Here is a 19,883-nt window from a genome sequence, read left to right as displayed (position 1 = left end):
AGGTTGTAACTTCTCTTTTATTTTTAATTTTATTTATTTGGCCATCCTCTCCTTTGTTAATGAATATGGTCAAAGATTTATCTTTTTTTTTTTTTTTTTTACTTTTCAAAGAACTAATTCTTAGTTACACTGATATGTTCTATTGTTTTTCTAATGTACCTATCACTTATTTCTACTCTGATATTTATTATTTCATTCCTTCTATTAACTTTGATTTGTTCTTCTTTTTCTGGTTTCTTTAAGTGTACTGGGAAGTTGCTTATTTGAGATTGTTCTTGTTTCTTGAGTTTAACATTATAGACTTAACTCTTACAAATGACTGCTTTTGCAATGTTTCATAGAATTTAGAGTTTTGTTTCTTTTTTAATTATTTTTCCAATTTTTAAACTTTTCTCTTTGAAGTTTTTAGTGACCAGGGGTTGGTTTAGGGGTTGGTTGTTATCACACCCTTCTCCTCTTGCTCACAATCTTTCCCAGAATCAGGGTCTTTTCCAGGGTGTCAGCTGGCCAAGATTTTGGAGCTTCAGCTTCAGCATCTGTCCTTTCAATGAACGAATAGTCAGGGTTTATTTCCTTTAGGATTGAACTGGTTTGATGACCTTGCTCTCCAAGGGACTCTCAAGAGTCTTCTCCAGTACTATTATTCAGAGGCATCAATTATTTGGCACTCAGCCTTCTTTATGGTCCAACTCCTCACATCCCTACTTGACTACTGGAAAAATCATAGCTTTGACTCTATCCTCAAAGTGATGTCTCTGCTCTTTAATACACTGTCTAGTTTTTGTCATAGCTTTTCTTCCGAGGAGCTAGTGTCTTTTAATTTCACAGCTACAGTCACCATCCACAGTGATTCTGGTGCCCAAGAAAATAAAATCTATCACTGTTTCCACTTTTTACCCATCTATTTGTCATGAAGTGGTGGAACCAGTGGTGGAACTTCATTTTTTGAATGTTGAATTTTAGGCCAGCTTTTTCACTCTCCTCTTTCACCCTCATCAAGAGTTTTTTAGTTAATCTTCACTTTCTGCCATTAAAGTGATATCATATATATATTTGAGGTTGTTGCTATTTTTTTTGGCAATCTTGATTCCAGTTGTGAGTGTAGGGCTTCTCAGGTTGCTTGGCAGTAAAGAATCTGCCTGCCAATGCAAAAGGCTCGGGAGACACAGGTTAGATCCTTGGGTTCGGAAGGTCCCCTGGAGGAGGAAACGGCAAGTCACTCCAGTTTTCTTGCTGGGATAAGTTCATGGACACAGGAGCATCTTGAGGGCTACAGTACATGGGGTTGCAAAGAGTTGGACAGAACTGAGCATGCACACATTTTATATGTGTCTATATATGTTTACTCTGTTAGATTGATGTCTTTATTATCTTTTAATGTCTTTGTCTATCACTGTCTTTGTTTTAAAGATGATTTTGTCTGATAAAAGTATTGTTACCCCACATTCTTTCCAGTTACATTTAATACATTTTTTCCATCCCTTCACTTTCAGTATGTGTGTGTCTTTAGATCTGGGATATCTTCCAGGCAGTACATGTGTGTGTATGTACTAAGTCACCTCAGTTGTGTCTGATGCTTTGCAGCCCTAACAACTGCAGCCCCCCAGGCTCCTCTGCCCATGGGATTTTCCTGGCAAGAGTACTGGAGTGAATCGCTATGCCCACCTATAGGGGACCTTCCTGACCCCAGGACTGAACCCACCTCTCTTATGTCTTCTGCATTGGCAGTGCTTCTTTACCACCAGTGCCCCTGGGAAGCTCAGTCAGTGCATGCATGGGTCCTAGTTTCTCATTCATGCAGTCACTCTATATTTTTCATTTACTAATATATTCCATTTATATTAAAAATAACTATTCATATGTATTTCTTAATGCCATTTTGTTAATTATTATTTTTTTGGTAGTTCTTTTAAAAATTCCTTTTTTTGTTGTTGTCTTCTCTTGTGATTTGTTTACTCTTTAGTGTTGTATTTGGATTCTTCTCTCTTCTCTTTTTGTGTGGCATTTATCATAGGATTTTGGTTTGTGACTACCGTGACATTTAAATATAGCTATCTCTCTCTATCTATATATGCAAGGTGTCAACTTATCTATATCTTCATATCTACTATTTATCTCATGGTTTCTTCTTTATATATTCAGTTTCTTCAGTCGTGGAAAGTCTTCAGATGATGCTAATCAATATTTGCTCTGTAAATAGCTATAATTTAGGTGTTCCCAAGGGAGGAGGTGAGCTCAGTGTTCTATTCTGTCATCTGGGCCACTTCCTGCTCACACTTACAAGCAAATATCACTGATTAAAGAGCTTTTATTTATTTATTTATTTATTTTTTGTTGGTGTTCAGTGCTGGAAATTTCCCTGTAAGTGCTGCTTTGCTATTTCCCACTAATTAATATGTTGTGTTTTATTTTCACTTTCTTAAAAATAATTTCTATATGTACTTTTTAATTTTGCTTATAAGATATTTAGAAGTGTTTTAAATATTCTTTCAAATATTTGGGAATTTTTCATAGATCTATTTTCTTCTACTGGTTTCTAATGAAATTATCAACACATGGGAGTCAGAAAAAATACTTCCCATAGCTTGAATCATTTTAAAATTATTGAGTGTTTTTATGGCCCCAAATATGGTCTATTGGAATCAGGTTTTTCTTATTGACAGTTGCTCTGTAAACAGTTGTAATTTTGGGGTGCCTATGTGAGGGGGTGTTCTACATTAAACAATTAGGTAGTGAAAGGCCAAATTTCAAACTGAGATTATAACTTGAATTCCAGTGGCCCCTAAGTCACAGACTGATGTTCTATCATTCTAAGCAATAAGGGATAAAAGTCCATAAGCTTCCTAGGAATTGCTGGTTTAATAGTTTATTTCTTTCAATGGAAAATCATTAAATCATTTACCAACTTTTTCTTATCTTATCAGGCTTTCTCCTCTGTGGACATGGAAGTTGGAAATCGCACCCTCCTGAATGAATTCATCTTACTGGGCCTCTCAACAGACCCTCAGTGGAAACCGACCCTATTTGGAATATTTCTGATGCTTTATTTGATCACCTTGTCAGGTAACATGTCCTTAGTTATCTTAATCCATATCGATTCTTGCCTGCACTCACCTCTGTATTTTTTCATTGGCAATCTCTCTTTCTTGGATTTCTGGTACACCTCTGTGTACACCCCCAAAATCCTGGCAACTTGTGTCTCAGAGGATAAGCACATGTCACTGGCTGGATGTGGAGCCCAGTTTTTCTTTTCCTGTGCTGTAACCTACACTGAGTGCTATCTCCTAGCAGCCATGGCCTATGACCGCCACATGGCAATCTGTAACCCGCTCCTTTATTCAAGCTCTATGTCCCCTTCTCTCTGTACTGGACTTGTTGCTGGCTCCTACATAGGAGGGTTCTTGAATGCTATAGCACACACTGCCAACACGTTCCGCCTGAGTTTCTGTGGCAAAAATATTATTGATCACTATTTCTGTGATGTGCCACCATTGGTGAAGATGTCTTGTACAGACACCAAGGTCTATGAGCAGGTCCTCCTGGGTCTCGGGGGTTTCACCGTCCTCTCCAACATTCTTGTCATCATAATTTCCTATTTCAACATCTCTCTGGCTATTCTGAGGATCCGCACAGCTTCAGGAAGGCGCAAGGCCTTCTCCACCTGTGCCTCACACCTGCTCTCGGTCATGCTCTTCTATGGATCCTTGCTCTTCACATATGCAGGCCAAGCTCCACCTGCTCCCTGGGGAAGGACAAAGCGGCATCTCTCTTTTACACTGTGGTCAACCCATTGCTCAGTCCTCTTATCTATAGCCTGAGAAACAAAGATGTTAAAGCGGCCTTCTGGAAAGCAACACAGACTATAAGACCTCAGAGATGAAGGCGATCTTTTTGCAGGATGCTGTCATTGCATTTTCCAAATTACTGTCTTATAAACATGCTTGTGCACATTGCCATATTTCAAGTAAATACAACACATTTTGCTTAAAAGATGAATCATTGATTGAACCATTTTCTGTTGATTATTCTTTTGTTGTGATTAAACTTTTAAAACTAATATTGAGTTGTTTGATGCTCTACAATATTGCATTCTGCTACTTTGCAGTACTCGATTTTCATTAAAACTCATCCTCTTTGATTTTGGGGGAGCTCTCTTTGTAAAAGAAAGTGGATTTGGATGGTTTTCAAATACATAGTTTGAGTTTGAACCTTGGTGAGCAAACTTTATTGATCAAGAAGTAGATTTAAAATTGTGAAAAAGCTGGAAACAAAATTTGACAAATGTTTGTTTTAATTAAGACGTTCTCCCGAACTCCCTCATAAAACTCTAATTGAGTATATTGATTATTTCTTTGTCATCCTTGTGCCTTCAACTTCAATGAAATATTAAGCAAAGTGTTTGAATTGTTTAGAATATGAGGAAAACACTTTTCTAAATATATGTTATTAAGATTACATAACACCTTAAGTGTGATCTCTCCCAGATAGACTGAGTAGTCTGCCATGCTATCCATCTGATCATGAACTGAATATTCCCCATGAAGGAAAATAACAACATCAAATGGGACAAAGAGAAACAAAAAGACACACCCACCCACACACACACACACAAAAACAAAGACCCGACAAATTAAAGCTCTGCTGTATTCTAGATTCAGTGTTTGTTCCCACCCTCACAGACACTGATAGAATTTTTTAATTACCTAGAACCTTACAGACCAATATTTAGTACAAGGCAGGTTTAGTTGTTTTTCTTCCCGTGATTTGCTTGTAATATATAGCTCTTTTTGAAAACTGATTCTGCATTTTATACTTAATATTTTAAAAAGTTCATTGTAGGCAATAATAACCTCCATTGCTTTTGGAAGAGTACTGATCCTTTTGCTGTCATCAATATTCATAACAAAGGTAACAAACAATAACTCTCCAGATACTTTTGTTGTTCATAATCAGATGTTATATATTTGACTTTCAAAAATACTTTCATGCCTGTAAAAACGGTTTATAGAAACTGTAAACTATAAAACTGAAGGTAATGTTTCCAGACATACTAATTCATTTTTTGTAGGTGATCCTTCAAGATATGTTTTAATTTCCACATATATGCTTAAGTGATAGCTAGGCAAGTGCAAAACAATGAATCTATGATTCTAATCTGGAATTGTGAGCTTCTGACACAGCTGATTAAGTTAAAACTTATCCTGTTATCCACCCTCCCCCAATTTTTGTAATTTGTATTAGGAAGTTTGCATTTTACCTTTAAAAAGAGGGTAAATTCAAATCAGGCTACCATCCCCAATGTGGATTTGCTTGGCAAGGGAAAGCTAAGTGCTCGGTAATATCCACCTCTGGTTATTACCCTAAAAGTGAGCACATTCTGGCATCGGTTCTGTCTCTGTTTGACTTGTCCACCTCCTGCCAAGTCTATTCAGCAAGTAGCTTGTGAAATACTCTGAACGTAGTATGTATAGATTCTATATTTATGGACTATATATGAGATCATTGGCTAGTGGGAAATTTCTGCATCATCTAGAGATTAGATGAAGAAAGAGGAAGAAAACCAAAAGAAAGCAGAGGAACTCATTTCTTATGAAAAAAGTTAAAATCATTCATTGATAAACATTGAAAGGAAGGTACTTTTAGAACAACATTTGAAAATTTCTGGTGAACTTTACTTAATTTTAAATAATTTTAATAATTATTTTCTTTTTACCTTTTGACCACCTGAAATGACTAATTAAAAAAATGCTCTTTACAACAATGCTGCAAATTACAGAATATTGGTTACATTTGACAAATGAGTAGTTTGCATCTCAGAAGTTACAATTTTTTGTTGAAAGAGTATAGCTATTGTAATGTGCATATTTATGCAATAAAGTTAAATAAAAGTTTTAGAACCAACAGTTGATGCCAATTCATAATTTGTGCTACTTCTATTTCTGATTTTTCTTTTCATCTGTGTTTGTTATCTAATACCTCATTGCTTTCTCTTTCCATCACAAAATTCTTCACAGTCGTTACTCTTTCATTACCACAGAAGCATTGTATCAGACAAGAAGAATTTGGGATATATTCCACAAATGTCAAGAATCCATTTAATGGTTTCTTCACAATCCCTTAATGCTCTTCAAGTAGGTGGAAAATGGGTCTATCCCAAGGAGATAGTAAAATTTAATCTTTTGAAATTCCAGTAGTGATATGTACTCTTGTATTGCATTAAATTTTGATATCATTTTTTAAAATTATAATAAGTTCAATTTATTAAATTGTATAATAGATTATAGCAGAATTATTAAACAAAACAAACTAATGCAAGGTAAAATACTTTTTCATTGAATTTCTTTGAGTAGAGAAACAGGTGTTTTTTTGTTTTTGTTTTTGTTTTTAATATCTCTCCCCAAACTTCCCCTGAAGCAGTCTGTTTTCACTGAGCAATGTCTCAGGAAATTTATGTCAGTTTAGACTTCAGATTATGTGAACCTGAAGAGTTTTTTCAGAGCATCTTTAACATCTTTATTCCTCAGGCTGTAGATCATGGGGTTCAACATGGGGAACACCAAGGTGTAAAATGTAGACACCATCTTGTCCCTCTCAAGGGAATAGCTGGAACTTGGACGGGAGTAGATGTAGAGAATGGAGCCATAGTACAAGGTGACAGAGATCAGGTGGGAGGAGCAGGTGGAGAAAGCTTTGAGGCGGCCCTGGGTGGAGCGAATTCGCAAGATGACAGCAATGATGAAGGCGTAGGAAGCTAGGATGAGCACAGTGGGGGTGATGACGTTGGAGGCCAGGAGGAAGTACAACACGTCCTGGTATGTCTCCTTCACATCACAAGCCAATTTCACGAGAGGTGGAACATCACAGAAAAAGTCATCAATAATATTACCACCACAGAAATTCAATGTGAATGTGTTGCTGGTGAGTATTATTGCATTGACAAAACCCCCAGTATAGGAATATATAACCAAACAGATACAGAGCCTCCTCGACATGACCTGAGCATAGAGCAGCGGACTGGAAATGGCCGCGTAGCGGTCATAAGCCATGGCAGCCAGCAGGTAGCACTCACTGTAGGCCAGCCCTGCAGAGAAGAAGAACTGGACCACACAGCCAGTGAAGGAGATGCTTTTGTCTTCAGAGATGCAGGTCACTAGGATCTTTGGGGTGTACACAGAGGAGTACCAGAGATCCAGGAAAGACAGATTCCCAATGAAAAAATACATGGGCGTGTGCAGTCGGGAGTCATTACAGACCAGCACTACGAGGGTGGTATTTCCTACCAGGGTCATGGAGTAGATGCCAAGGAACACCACAAACAGGACCCGCTGCATCTTGGGGTCTGTTGTGAATCCCACAAGGATGAACTCAGTCACCGTGTGATTGTTCTCCATGGTTTAAAGAGACCTCACCTACAAATGAAGGAATCAAGTGTTTAATTACCTCAACCCATACCAAAGGAGGGCATTCTCTTATACAAACCTATGAAATATGGTCAAGACTATGGCTATTAAAGTAAGGAAGAGCTGAATAGGAATCTTGGCTTATTTGGGAAGATGAGGGAAGTTTTCTGAGCCTCAACATGCTTATTTCAGCAAAGTGACTTGAATAATAGAAAGCCTTAATGCTGTTTGGAGCTTATTCATTTATTAGGAAAATATTTCTTGAGTCCTTGGGGCTGTCTGGGCATTAGGACACAGTAGTGAAGCTAACAGCACTGACTGTTATTCTGTGGAGGCTTTATTTAGAAAGGAGAGATGCATAGGTAATGCATGGATAAAGAATCCGCCTGCCAATGACAGAGCTGCCAGAGATGCAGGTTTGATCCCTGATTCAGGAAGATCCCCTGGAGGAAGAAATGGTGACCCTCTCCAGTACTCTTGCTTGGAAAATCCCATGGGCAGTGGGGCCTGGCGGGCTACAGTCCGTGGGGTCACAAAGAGTCAGACATGACTTAGTGACTGAGCATGTACACACTACACAAGTAAACAAGTAAGAATTTTTTTCATTTAATGATAGATAACATTAAGAAAAAAACTGAAAGATTTGGTGAAGAGGAACTGGGAAAGGAACTAATTTATTTTTTGCCCTGAGAGAAAAAAAAAATCTGTTTTCTATTTCCCAGCTATAAACGAACAAGTTGTTCAAAGCTCATGAGACATGGTAAAATCCCCATGGTTTAGGAGGTGGTGACATATGAAGGGCGGCAGGTATTGCCTCCCCCAAATATGCCACTTTGACAGAAGAATTATTTCATTAGCATTTAAAAAACAGCAGAAACCTAAGGGACACTCTGATATCCCCTTCGCTTACTGAAAGCAGGAGATAAAACTCACGTGAGAACTGCACTTCCAGTACCTGTGTTGTGTGCTCAGTCGTGTCTGACTCTTTACGACCCCGTGGACTGTAGCCCACCAGTCTCCCCTGTCTATGGGGTTCTCCAGGCAAGAATACTGGAGCGGGTTGCCATTTCCTACTCCAGAAGATCTTCCTGACCCAGGGATAGAACTCATATGTCTTGCATCTCCTGCATTGGCAGGCAGATTCTTCACCACTAACGCCACCTGGGAAGTCCAATACCACAATAAAAAAGAAATATTCCCATGATCATTATTATAAGCAGGGATTTGAGATCAAAAGTTCTATAGAAAGAGACCTTATTGAATTTTTTTTCCTTTATTATCCACGTTGTAGCATATATCATTATTTTATTTTACATTGTTTTTTTTCCCATTCCTTGTCAGTTTTTGGTAATATTGATTGTTCTTTTTTGTCTCTAATAATGAGAAATGCTACTTCCTCTTGTGAACTCTGAGCAGTTTCAGAAACTGCAATAGGAAGGTGGTGAGATATTTGAAAAGAGGCCCTCTTACTAGCATATATATGTCTTAGGATGTAAATGACCTTAGGATTGGTTGGACGAACAAATAAAATTTTCCATCTAATTCTAATATATCAATTAGATAACTTACCTAAAATTCTCAGCCACACCACCACCTCAACAGAGTTCAAATCTGACTATTCCAGGATCCTCTATATTAGTTTCTGAATCCCCAGGATGATAGATTCTGCAGTCTCTTAGGTTTTCATGGTCATGGGAAATGACTAACAAGACAATTAAATAAAATTGTGTGTTGACAAATTGGGCATTATTCAATGATGAAGATTTTTTTAAAACTACAATTCTCAGCTGAAATGTAACCAATCATAATTTTCATTCTCATTCTCTCCAGTTGTGTAGAAGCCAAAATAAACATGTGTGACATTTATTAAGTGTACTATATATTCATATGTGTATATCTGGATATTAAAACACATATGTTCAATGATACTGATATCTTTATTATCTACTGAATACCTTTCCTTTGTTCTTCCCAATCCATTCTCTGTACTTTTAAACTCATCTTCTTTCCAGGATGCTCAGCTCCATAAACTGTGTCCATGGGTTGTTCTCTGTTTACTTAACGGGTTTAGCCAGTGGCTGTAAATAGCAGGACAGGAAATGAGGTCAGAGTGGTTTTCTCTTTCCTGTTTCTTGCAAAGATGCCACAGCTGGCTGCATCCCTGGACCTAGACCATGGAACCTGGTAGGTGACCCATTTCCCAGCATTCCATTCAACTCATAAGCTGTTCTTTGTCTTGCACCTTCAGGAATCAAGGAGATAACCATTCTCAGAAGTTATGGGTTCCAAAGTTATTACAGTTTTTTGGGATGCAGTAGGAATTATAAGTGTATTGTTGTAAGTTGACATTTGTTGAAAATTAAATGTAGACTGTTCAACCAAAAAAAAAAAAAAAAGAAAGAAACCAAGAAGCCAGAAAGCCATATCTTAAAGTGTAACTCAGAGACAAGATGAAAGCAATTTTCCAATATGTCAGAAACTTTAGATCTTAACCAAGTATTCTATTGTTCACACATTCATGGCAGTGTCTCATGGATCAGGGGATTCTTCTGGAATGATGTAGACGAGAAAACAGCCATGGTAATATTTCATTTTTACTTGGATAAAAATCAGCAAAAAATGTTCCAGTAGGCAAATACCATCTCATATAATTCTCTGACCTAAGCTAGTTTACAGCCGCTGAAATCTTCGACTTATGGAAAAGCATCGAGCCTTTGATAAAGGATCTTGAAATTTAGCCAACATATGCTCTATTCATATTCCTCCAGGCTTTCTTGTGGATGGCCAGAACCCACTTATGAAAATAATCCTACCCAGGGCAAAGGTAAGTACCCAGTTCTTCTGTGGGTTATTGGATTCTGACTCTGAGTTAACACTAACCTTAAGTGATGGAAAAACACCCAAAGTACACTCTTGCCAGTAAGGTCTATGAAATAATTTAAATATAGCTTTGATCTGCTTTCTTCTTTCATTGGGTCTGAGACTAGATATACAGGTGATCATTATTTACCATTCTCAGAAATCATACTGGATATAGATATACAGAATAAAACAGAATCCTCATTTTAGTTTCGTGTCCCTGATCTCTGGACACAGTGTTATAATTATTGGAATTTTCAAATGGATGTCTGTGAAATTACTCCCCCAGTACATTCTCTGTTCAGACAGTAAACAACAAGCCATATTGCATCACTGGGGAGAAGTGCAAAGTTTAGTGTTTTTATAAAGATTTGAAAGATGCAATGGTGAAAATCTGATTTATCACCATTAACTCCTCTGTTTGTCTGAGGGGAAAATAATTGAAGATCTTCTAAGTGGAGATCATGAATGAACAACATTTACAAGTAGAGAAGTTGAAGAAAGGATGCAGGACTAATAACATTTGTTTTGAGAAGTAAAATTGAGGAAGTCAGTTTGGAATAAAAATAGATTTATATACCTCTTGAAACAGTACAATTGAACAGCATCACACTAGCATTCAGTGGTTGTAGCCTCTGAGGAATACCCAATGCATTGTGAGGTCATTAAATTTTCCAAGGAGGCTGAGAGACTGTCACATTTCATTGAACCTTCAAAGTCCGAGACTAATCAGAACTTAAACTCCAATACTTTGGCCACCTGATGCGAAGAACTGACTCAGTTGAAAAGACCATGATGCTGGGAAAGATTGAAGGTGGGGGGAGAAGGGAACGACAGAAGATGAGATGGTTGGATGGCTTCACTGACTCAATGGACATGAGTTTGAGCAAACTTTGGGAGTTGATGATCGACTGAGAGGCCTGGCATGGGGTGGCAAAGAGTCGGACATGACTGAGTGACTGAACTGAATCAGAAGATGTCCTAAACCCTTTATGCTCACACATATGCACAGAACTCTAGCCACACATACCTAAACTGGAGGCTTCATGAATGAGATGGATGAAGTGACCTTCCTCCTGAGTGTTAGTCAGCCTCCTTCCACACCAGACTTCATGTTGACAGGACCCTTTTACAAAGTGGCCATAGCAGTTGAAATGAGCTCAACATGACCATCTTCTCACTAAGGCTAATTTGGTTAATATTGTTGTGAGGTGTCAAAATGAGCAGAGGGACCTGGCAGATGGCCATGGTCCATGGAGTCATAAGGAATCGGACACTACTGAAGTGAGTTAGCCTGCATGCATGAGGTGTCAACAAGGCAAAAAAAAACAAAAAAAAAAGAAAACACTTTTCTGAGAGGATTAGTAAACCACTGGGTAACAGAATGATTAGTTTAGACAACTTCTTACTAATTCAGAGTTGCAAAGGTAATGGCTTTCCTCTCATGAATTATCATATACTGGGGGAATTATTTGCTTTATATTTTTTTACTGGCTTTTTCTTGTTAGCACCTATAGATGTAGACAAAAATACTGCCATTTTTATGACCATGGTATGCATCAAACATTTCCTCTACTAAGAAGTATATTCCATGGCAACCTCTTCCAATCCACAGGAATAGTTGATTTTATTATTTATACCATTATTCAGAAGCAATTAGCCTGAGAAATTAATGTCATGCTTATATGAAAACTTGATCATGGTTGTTGAGGTATATTCGTGCTTTAAAACAGCAGTGAGTACATGACTTCATCTTCCTCTTATCAAGAATGTGCCTATTTATGAACCAAAGAGATGAGGCGGGCATGGACCCTGTGGTGGCCAGGAAAATAAGGCTTTCAAAAATCCAAATGCAGACAGTATCATTGTCCAAAGATACTAGCTGCTGATCTCTGAACTGTATTTCCCTATCTGTATCAAAGGTCATGCTTCCCACAAGGTGCTCTGAGCTAATGAATGAGCCAGACAGGGATACCAATGCATTTTTAGACACTAAGAATTCATCACACACTAAGGAGTGATCAAAGACCTAACCATAGACTAAGCAATGCTCTCAGATAATTTTGTCCATCTTTCCATCCATTTATTCTTCACTTGTGGTCATATTTGCATCAGATGGTGATAATCCTTGTTTTTTTCTTCTGGCTCCTTCTCCATTTTCTCTGATACAAGCAGAGTATTTCCCTTAATAAAATCTTTGCACATTTATAGCCTATTTTATTTACTCCTACAACATGAACTAACCAACTTTAATTTATTTTCCCTACTCATAACCCTGTACTCAGTTCATTTGGAAGTCTACATGCTTCACCAGGGAAACACCTCATTGTTCTGATGAATTGGAATTTGGGCCTGCACCTGGGCCATGGTGGACTCCTCATGCTTGATCTGACTGGGGTGTCTCTATTGGGAAAGGCAATTGATCCAGTCACCAGAGAGAAATTAGCAGATACAAATGGGTCAAGAATCATTACGTTTTGAACCAAGGGGATTTGGCAATGTATTTCTTAGCATCAATGTAGCCCTCTCTTTCAAAGAAAAAATACTACCAACAAACAAACAAAACAAAACAAAAACCAAGATGATTGAAGACTTAGATCTTACAATAAGAAAATCTGTACAACTTGCAAGGTAACTCTTATTCAGCTGAGATGCTGAGAAAGATTGAGTGGGCCATTCTCCTGTGAGAAATGAGATAGAGGTTTGCTTTGTAATTATAGGAGTGGGAACTTATAGTATTGTGGTAGATAGTTTTGAAAATTTTAGATCCTGTCACTCACTTCCTTTTTCTTTCTTTCTTTCTTTTAAATTTTTTTATTTTTAACTAGATATTAGAAAATATGAATTCAAAACTCATAGAGTATGATTTGGGGGTTATCACTAGTACTGCTATCTAGAAGTCTAAAAGTGGTTACTCTTCATCCTATGTTTTCAAAGAACATAGTTTTTTTTTTTTTTAATGTAAGTACAAATTAATTTTAAAAATTATTTTTTAATTAGGAAAGAAAAATAAATAAAAATTTAAAAACCATGTAAGTCCAAGTATTTTTGCTTGGAGAAGAACATTCACAAACAATTGTATTTACAAAAGTGTTTATTAAAACTCATGAAACTAAAAGACACATTTTAGAAACTACTTTCTTTTAAGACTTCAAACTTCATTTGTGATTTGTGTCATAAAATTTCCTTAGAAATGTATGCTATAATTTCAAATTAAGGTTGAAGATCCTTCTGAATGCTTCACAATCATAGGGTGCAGATGGAATGTTTCCAAAAATGAGTAAAAGTCTTACTGCTAAACTTACACTTTAACCTGTTCTAAAACATTTTTTTAAACACCAGTGCCATGTATTTCTTTAAAATTTTATTGTGTACCTACATATTTTTATGTCGTTTTAAGATCATTATTAGCTATACTTTACCTTCTTACTAATGACTTGATAATATTATTTAGACTTGAATTGAGTTACAGTTGAGTTGAGTTCTCTTTTCCATACACAAAATATGACTATACACTTAGGCCAGTGAAGGTTATGGCATCTCAATGTACATTGATAATTATTTGGAGAATCAGCCTTGGTTGCTTCTTCTGAAAGGTTATATAATAGGAGCTCCTGTCCAAATCTGTTTTTGCAGTGACATATAAGAATGTATGATACTAGGAAGTTTTAAGAATAAGTTTTCTAGTTTCACTTTAACTTCTATTGACTAAATTTTGCCACTCTAATACACCAATTTGATCTGTTAACTTTACTTAAAAAGAATATATTTTATACAATTAAACAATCATTAGTGGGTAATAGATATCTTTTAGAAAATGAATCTGAGTTGGAATAAATAACTTTTGGTTTTAGAGCATTTTCTAGATCAAGCTTCTTGAAATTATGCTGTTGGACCCAGTCTCTGTTGGTTTACTTTGTGTTACAACTAGTAGTGATTATGCAGGTTGGATTACAAATCCAGGTTAGTATGTACCACTGCCTGTGATGATTAGCTTTTCCTTCTCTGAGTGAAGCTGCTACATTTTGGGGATCACTTGCATTTTGCTTTTTTTGTTTTTTTTTTTTTTTTAACTGCTTTTAGCTATGGAAAGAAGGATATATTCAGATTTTATTGACATAAATTACATTAATAGTGGTCTCACTTAAAAAAATCAAAATTATGTTCATCTCATAATTTTTCCTTTCTTGTTTGATCACTACCTTTATATATTCTCTAAATAAAATTTCACTTCAGAATAATATGTACTCATAAATGTTTATTTCTCAAGCTGCTTCTTCTCACTACAATTATTGTTATTATTTATTGTAGTAACTGTGCTTTGGTGCTCAAAATGTCACAGTTGGAAATAGAAGTCTGTGTATATTCACTACAATAAAATGAAAGAGGAGCCCAGGGAGCTATATAGTGATTCAGAAAAATCATATATATGGAAATTCAGCTGAACTTTTCTTCATTGAGTAACCAATGTGAGACAAAGATTGAAAGAATATGCTTGCTGAGCCTAGTTGTACTATTTTGTGGATGACTCTGGGTCTTTGTTTTAGTGATTCTGGGGAAAAATACATAAAAATGCTTACAAAATTCTGTTATGGGAACGGAGAGTGATGATTTCAACTAGCTACTATTTGTAGAAAAATATTAAAAACTAATTTAGCATTTTTGTTTCTATTTCTAGGGAAACCCGTGAAGATACTATTCAATGAATATCAGTCAGCCAAACTATTCACATGCTAAAGGAGTGGACAGTTCTCTTTATGAATATAGAATAATTTTTTTTGGTTTTAAGTTATTTGATTTTATTCTAGAGTAACATGAAATTTAATTCAAGTCTTTACATTTAAACTTTATCTCCTAGCTTCCCCTACTTTTCTCATTTTAGGTCTCTTGAATTGTCAGGTAGCAAGAATGCAAATTCTTTATTGCTTTGTACAAATTCTTAGTTGTATAGACACAGCACGATGGTAGCTCTTCTTCAAATAGAGGAACCTTATCAAAAATTATCTCCACATCTCTTTAGAAGGAGAGACTCCTGATTTATTTGAGGAGTTTATTCAGAGCCTCTTTCACATCCTTATTCCTCAGACAGATGATGGGGTTCAACATTGGGAGCGCTGCAGTGTAAAACATAGAAACTATTCTATTGCTGTCCAGTGAATAGCTTGATTGTGGACGAAAGTAAACGTAGAGAACAGAGCCATAGAAGAGGGTGACAGAGATGAGGTGCAAGGAACAGGTGGAGAAGGCTTTGAGGCAGCCCCGGGTGGAGAGGATCTTCAGGATGGTGGCGCTGATGAAGAGGTAGGAGGCCAAGATGAGCACAGTGGGGGTGATGACGTTGGAGGCGAGGCCACAGAACAGCACAGCCTGGTAGATATCTTTTCTTCCACAAGCCAACTTCACAAGAGGTGAGATATCACAGAAAAAGTCATCAATGACATTGTAACTGCAGAAGTTCAAGGCAAAAGTTCCTTTGGTAACGATGAAAGTGTTAGTAAAGACACGAAGGTATGAGGCTGCTATAAAAAATGCACACAGCCTGCTGGGCATGACCTGAGAACAGAGCAGTGGCTTTGAGACGGCCATATAGCGGTCATAAGCCATGGCAGCCAGCAGCTAACACCCTCTGTGGGCCAGCCCTGCAGGGAAGAAGAACTGGGCTACACAGCCAGCAAAGGAGATGCTTTTGTCTTCAGAGATACATGTCACCAGGATTTTGGGGTGTACACAGAGGAGTACCAGAGGTCCAGGAAAGACAGATTCCCAGTGAAAAACTACATGGGTATGTGCAGTCAGGAGTCGTTACCGATCAACACTATGAGGGTGGTATTTCCTGGCACAATCATAGAGTAGACACCAAGGACCACCACAAACGGGACCAGCTGCACCACAGCATCTGTTGTGAAGCCCACCAGGATGAAGGCAGTCACTGTATGATTGCTCTTCCCCATGGCTAGAGGAATCTCACCCAAGAGGAGAGAAAGTGTGTTCAGCTTAAATCCCTGTGCTGAATACATAGAAAATATGATAAATAAAGGACATTGAATTATTGCCAAACCTTGAAGCCTAGAATCTAGTAATGTAAGTGCTCATTTTAGAAAGAGCTATCTTTTTGCAACAAAAATCACTTGGACTTTACAACTATATATTGCTAAAAGGTGACTTAGGCACATTATAATTTTTTAGTGTTTTTTGAGTAAACATCAGTTTGAATCAGGCAGCCCTAAACCAAATGTAATCAGGGGTTGTTTACAGACAGGGACGATGGCAGAGATTTTTGTAGAGATGATGTGGAAGCAAAGCAAGGAAATTACTTGATTGGTCATAACTGAAGAGGCTGCCTTATTAGGAAAACCGACTAATAACTGGCTGTGCTGACTTGTTCTTAAGCTTCATTTTCTCAGTTTCAAGTGAATTAAGTCTGCCTTTGGTTTTGATTTGCTCACATAGGCTGCCAAGGTATAAAAGACATCTCAGTCTGATGGCTTCCTTGTTTAATGACTTTAAAAACATCCAGTTCCAAATTTCTGTTGCTGGTTAATTAATTTTCCCTCTTAAGAATGATCGATCAACTAAAGGAAGTATGGGCTTATATTTTTTATTCTATTGCTATTTAGTCCTTGTGGCAATGACAGTTTGCTTTTGTCTACATGTGGGTTTTGTATCTTAAATTGTTATCTTTTCATATCTGAAATACTGAATTTACCTGTTTTAAATAAATGTCTTTAAAAAATCTAGTATTTTCTTTTAGTGCTTGGATATGTTGGGACAGCTGATGCTGCTTAGGTGCTTCGGTCGTGTTTGACTCTGCGCAACCCTATGGACCGCAGCCCTCCAGGCACCTCCGTCCATGGCATTCTCTAGGCAGGAGGACTGGAGTGGGTTGCTACACCCTCTTCCAGGAGACTTCCCAACCCAGGGACTGAACCCAGATCTCCAGCATTGCAGGCAGATTCTTTACCACCGAGACACTGGGGAAGTCCAGGTCAACCTATAGCCGTTACAAATTTGTATCTCTTAATACTATCTGCAGGTAGAAGAAAACACAAGATTATAAGTAAAAAAGAGAATATATGCAAAATTTGGGGGGAAAGGGTGTATAGGATCAAATCTGTATACATGTTCTACAGTAAAAAATTGTGAACAACAATAATCTAAAGGGCCAATTTTGAGTGTAATTTGTACATACTGCATAAATTATATAGTACTAGAAATTATTGCATTATTTTAGATTTTTACTCTTTTCTAAGTTTTTACTATTAAGGAGTTTTTTCCTTTGTAGGAAAAAATTGGCTAAAAATATGTCTTAGAATAGGATCATGAAACTCAATATTGTATATGATAACGTGAACATCTCACTCACTTCAGGATTCTCTGGAGGCAGAAATACAAATTTTCCCTTGAAACAGATGTGTATGTGCTCACTTGCTCAGTTGTGTCCTACTCGTTGTGACCCCATAGACTATAGCCCGCCAGGCTCCTCTGTCCATGAAATTTTCCAGGCAAGAATACTAGAGCAGTTTGCCATTTCCTATTCCAGGGGATCTTCCTGACCCAGGGATTGAACCCATGTCTCTTGTATCTCCTGTGTCTCATGCTCTGGCATTGCCTCTTTAACACTGTGCCGGCTGGGAAGCCCCAAAAGTAATGATACTACTTACTATATTTTGAGAAACCACTCTTCGCAAAACACCTTTCTGGGAATTTTATTTATTGTCAAACAAGTGTCGAACATGGACTGTAGTTCCCAGGAAAGATAGGAAAAAAGATTCAGACCCATCAGTTAGGACACTGATGGTTGCTAACTGGATAAAGTATTATTCTCCTTAAATAAGGATACAATTTTGTGCTATAAGTTTAATAGTGCAGGTTTTTCCAATATTAATGTAATCACTTTTTATATTTAAGAGACGTTTCCTTTGTTTGGAATTTATCTCAGAAATGACATATGCCTTTATATTGTTTTAAAGAATATCAAACTGAAAGAAATATAACAGTTGTCATGTCTTTAGAAGTTTAAAAAATTCTAATAATCTGTGTAACTTCATGCCTTTGCCTAAATTGTTTTTGAGATATTAATAAAGTTTTTTTTTTGTAAATGGTTCCTGTTAGATGCTCGCTTATTAGTTGTGCATTTATTTTTCCCCTTTGACTTTGTAATATTTTTAAAAATTAATTTTTACCAGAGTACAGTTGTTTACAATGTTGTGTTACCTTCCACTGTACAGCAAAGGGAATCAACTGTATACTTACATATAGCTCCTCTTTTTTGATTTTTTTCCCATGTATTTTCCCATTTATTTCACCACAGAACATTAAGCTGAGCTTAGCAGTAGGTTTTCTATTTTATACATAGTATCAATATTGTGTATTAATTGTTCTTTTTTTGTTTTTAATAATGAAAATATTATTTCCCCTTGTGAGCCTCTATAATTTCAGAAACTGTGATGGGAAATTAGTGAAGCTATTTCAAAAGAGTCCCTTTCATTAGCACTTACCCTATTTGAGTATGTTAACAACCATTGGACTGGTTGTGAGGATTGAGTAAAAATTTCCTCTAGCATACAAACTAGACAACTTATCTGAGGTTCTCAGCAACACTATCAGCATTTGAACTGAACAGGATTCCAATCTATCTGTTTCAGAATCTTTTATGTCAGTTTCTGAACGCTCAGCATTATAAAGCCCTGCAACCCCTCAGGGTTTCATAACCTTGAAAAATAACTAACAAGTCAATTAAATAATGTTGACAATGGGATATTATTTGGTAACAGAGTATTTTTTCTTTTGAGATTAAAATTTCCTACTGAAAATTAATCAGCAGAATTTTCATTCTCATTCTGTCTTGAATTATGTGGAAGCTAAACAAAACATAAATTTATGTATACTATATATACATAAAAAGGTAGACACGTTTTTATGACTGCCATTCAGTTCAGTCCATGAATTGCAGCATGCCAGGCCTCCCTGTCCATCACCATTTCCCAGAGTCCACCCAAACTCATGTCCATCGAGTTGGTGATGCCATCCAACCATCACATCCTCTGCTGCCCTCTTCTCCTCCTGCCTTTAATCTTTCCCTGCATCAGGAACTTTTCAAATGAGTCAACTCTTTGCATCAAGAGGCCAAAGTATTGGAGTTTCAGCTTCAACATGAGTCCTTCCGATGAACACCCAGGACTGATCTCCTTTAGGATGAACTGGTTGGATCTCCTTGCAGTCCAAGGGACTCTCAAGAGTCTTCTCCAATACCACAGGTCAAAAGCATCAATTCTTCTCCGCTCAGCTTTCTTTATAGTCCAACTCTCACATCCATACATGACTACTGGAAAAACCATAGCCTTGACTAGATGGACCTTTGTTGACGAAGTCTCTGCTTTTTAATATGCTATCTAGGTTGGTCATAACTTTCCTTCCAAGGAGTAAGCATTTTTTTATTTCATTGCTGCAATCACCATCTGCAGTGATTATGGAGCCCAAAAAAATAAAGTCAGCCACTGTTTCCACTGTTTGTCTATTTCCCATGAAGTGATGGGACTGGATGCCATGATCTTAGTTTTATGAACTCTGAGCTTTAAGCCAACTTTTTCACTCTTATATTACGAATATATATACATGTTAAAG

The 19,883-nt window shown here is 37.1% G+C and overlaps 3 protein-coding genes and 1 pseudogene across 3 annotated transcripts in view; 2 read left to right on the top strand and 2 right to left on the bottom strand.

The window, feature by feature from the left end:
- LOC122450481 (fatty acid desaturase 2-like protein FADS2B) overlaps positions 1 to 19,883 on the top strand; it is a 914,319-nt gene that overhangs the window by 301,932 nt on the left and 592,504 nt on the right. The window lies entirely within an intron of this gene.
- On the top strand, positions 2,931 to 3,880 carry LOC122450571 (olfactory receptor 9G4-like). The gene is given in 2 exon segments (XM_043482928.1): positions 2,931 to 3,717; positions 3,720 to 3,880. Coding segments are annotated over 2 exon segments (936 nt in total). The 5' UTR covers positions 2,931 to 2,942.
- LOC122450554 (olfactory receptor 1013-like) lies at positions 6,471 to 7,391 on the bottom strand. The gene has a single exon (XM_043482918.1). The coding sequence runs from the start codon at positions 7,389 to 7,391 to the stop codon at positions 6,471 to 6,473; it is 921 nt and encodes a 306-aa protein (XP_043338853.1).
- Positions 15,297 to 16,210, bottom strand: LOC122450561 (annotated as a pseudogene).

The sequence above is a fragment of the Cervus canadensis genome, chromosome 11 (assembly GCF_019320065.1).
Source record: "Cervus canadensis isolate Bull #8, Minnesota chromosome 11, ASM1932006v1, whole genome shotgun sequence".
Classification (NCBI taxonomy): Eukaryota; Metazoa; Chordata; class Mammalia; order Artiodactyla; family Cervidae; genus Cervus; species Cervus canadensis.
This window is presented reverse-complemented; position numbering and strand designations above follow the sequence as displayed.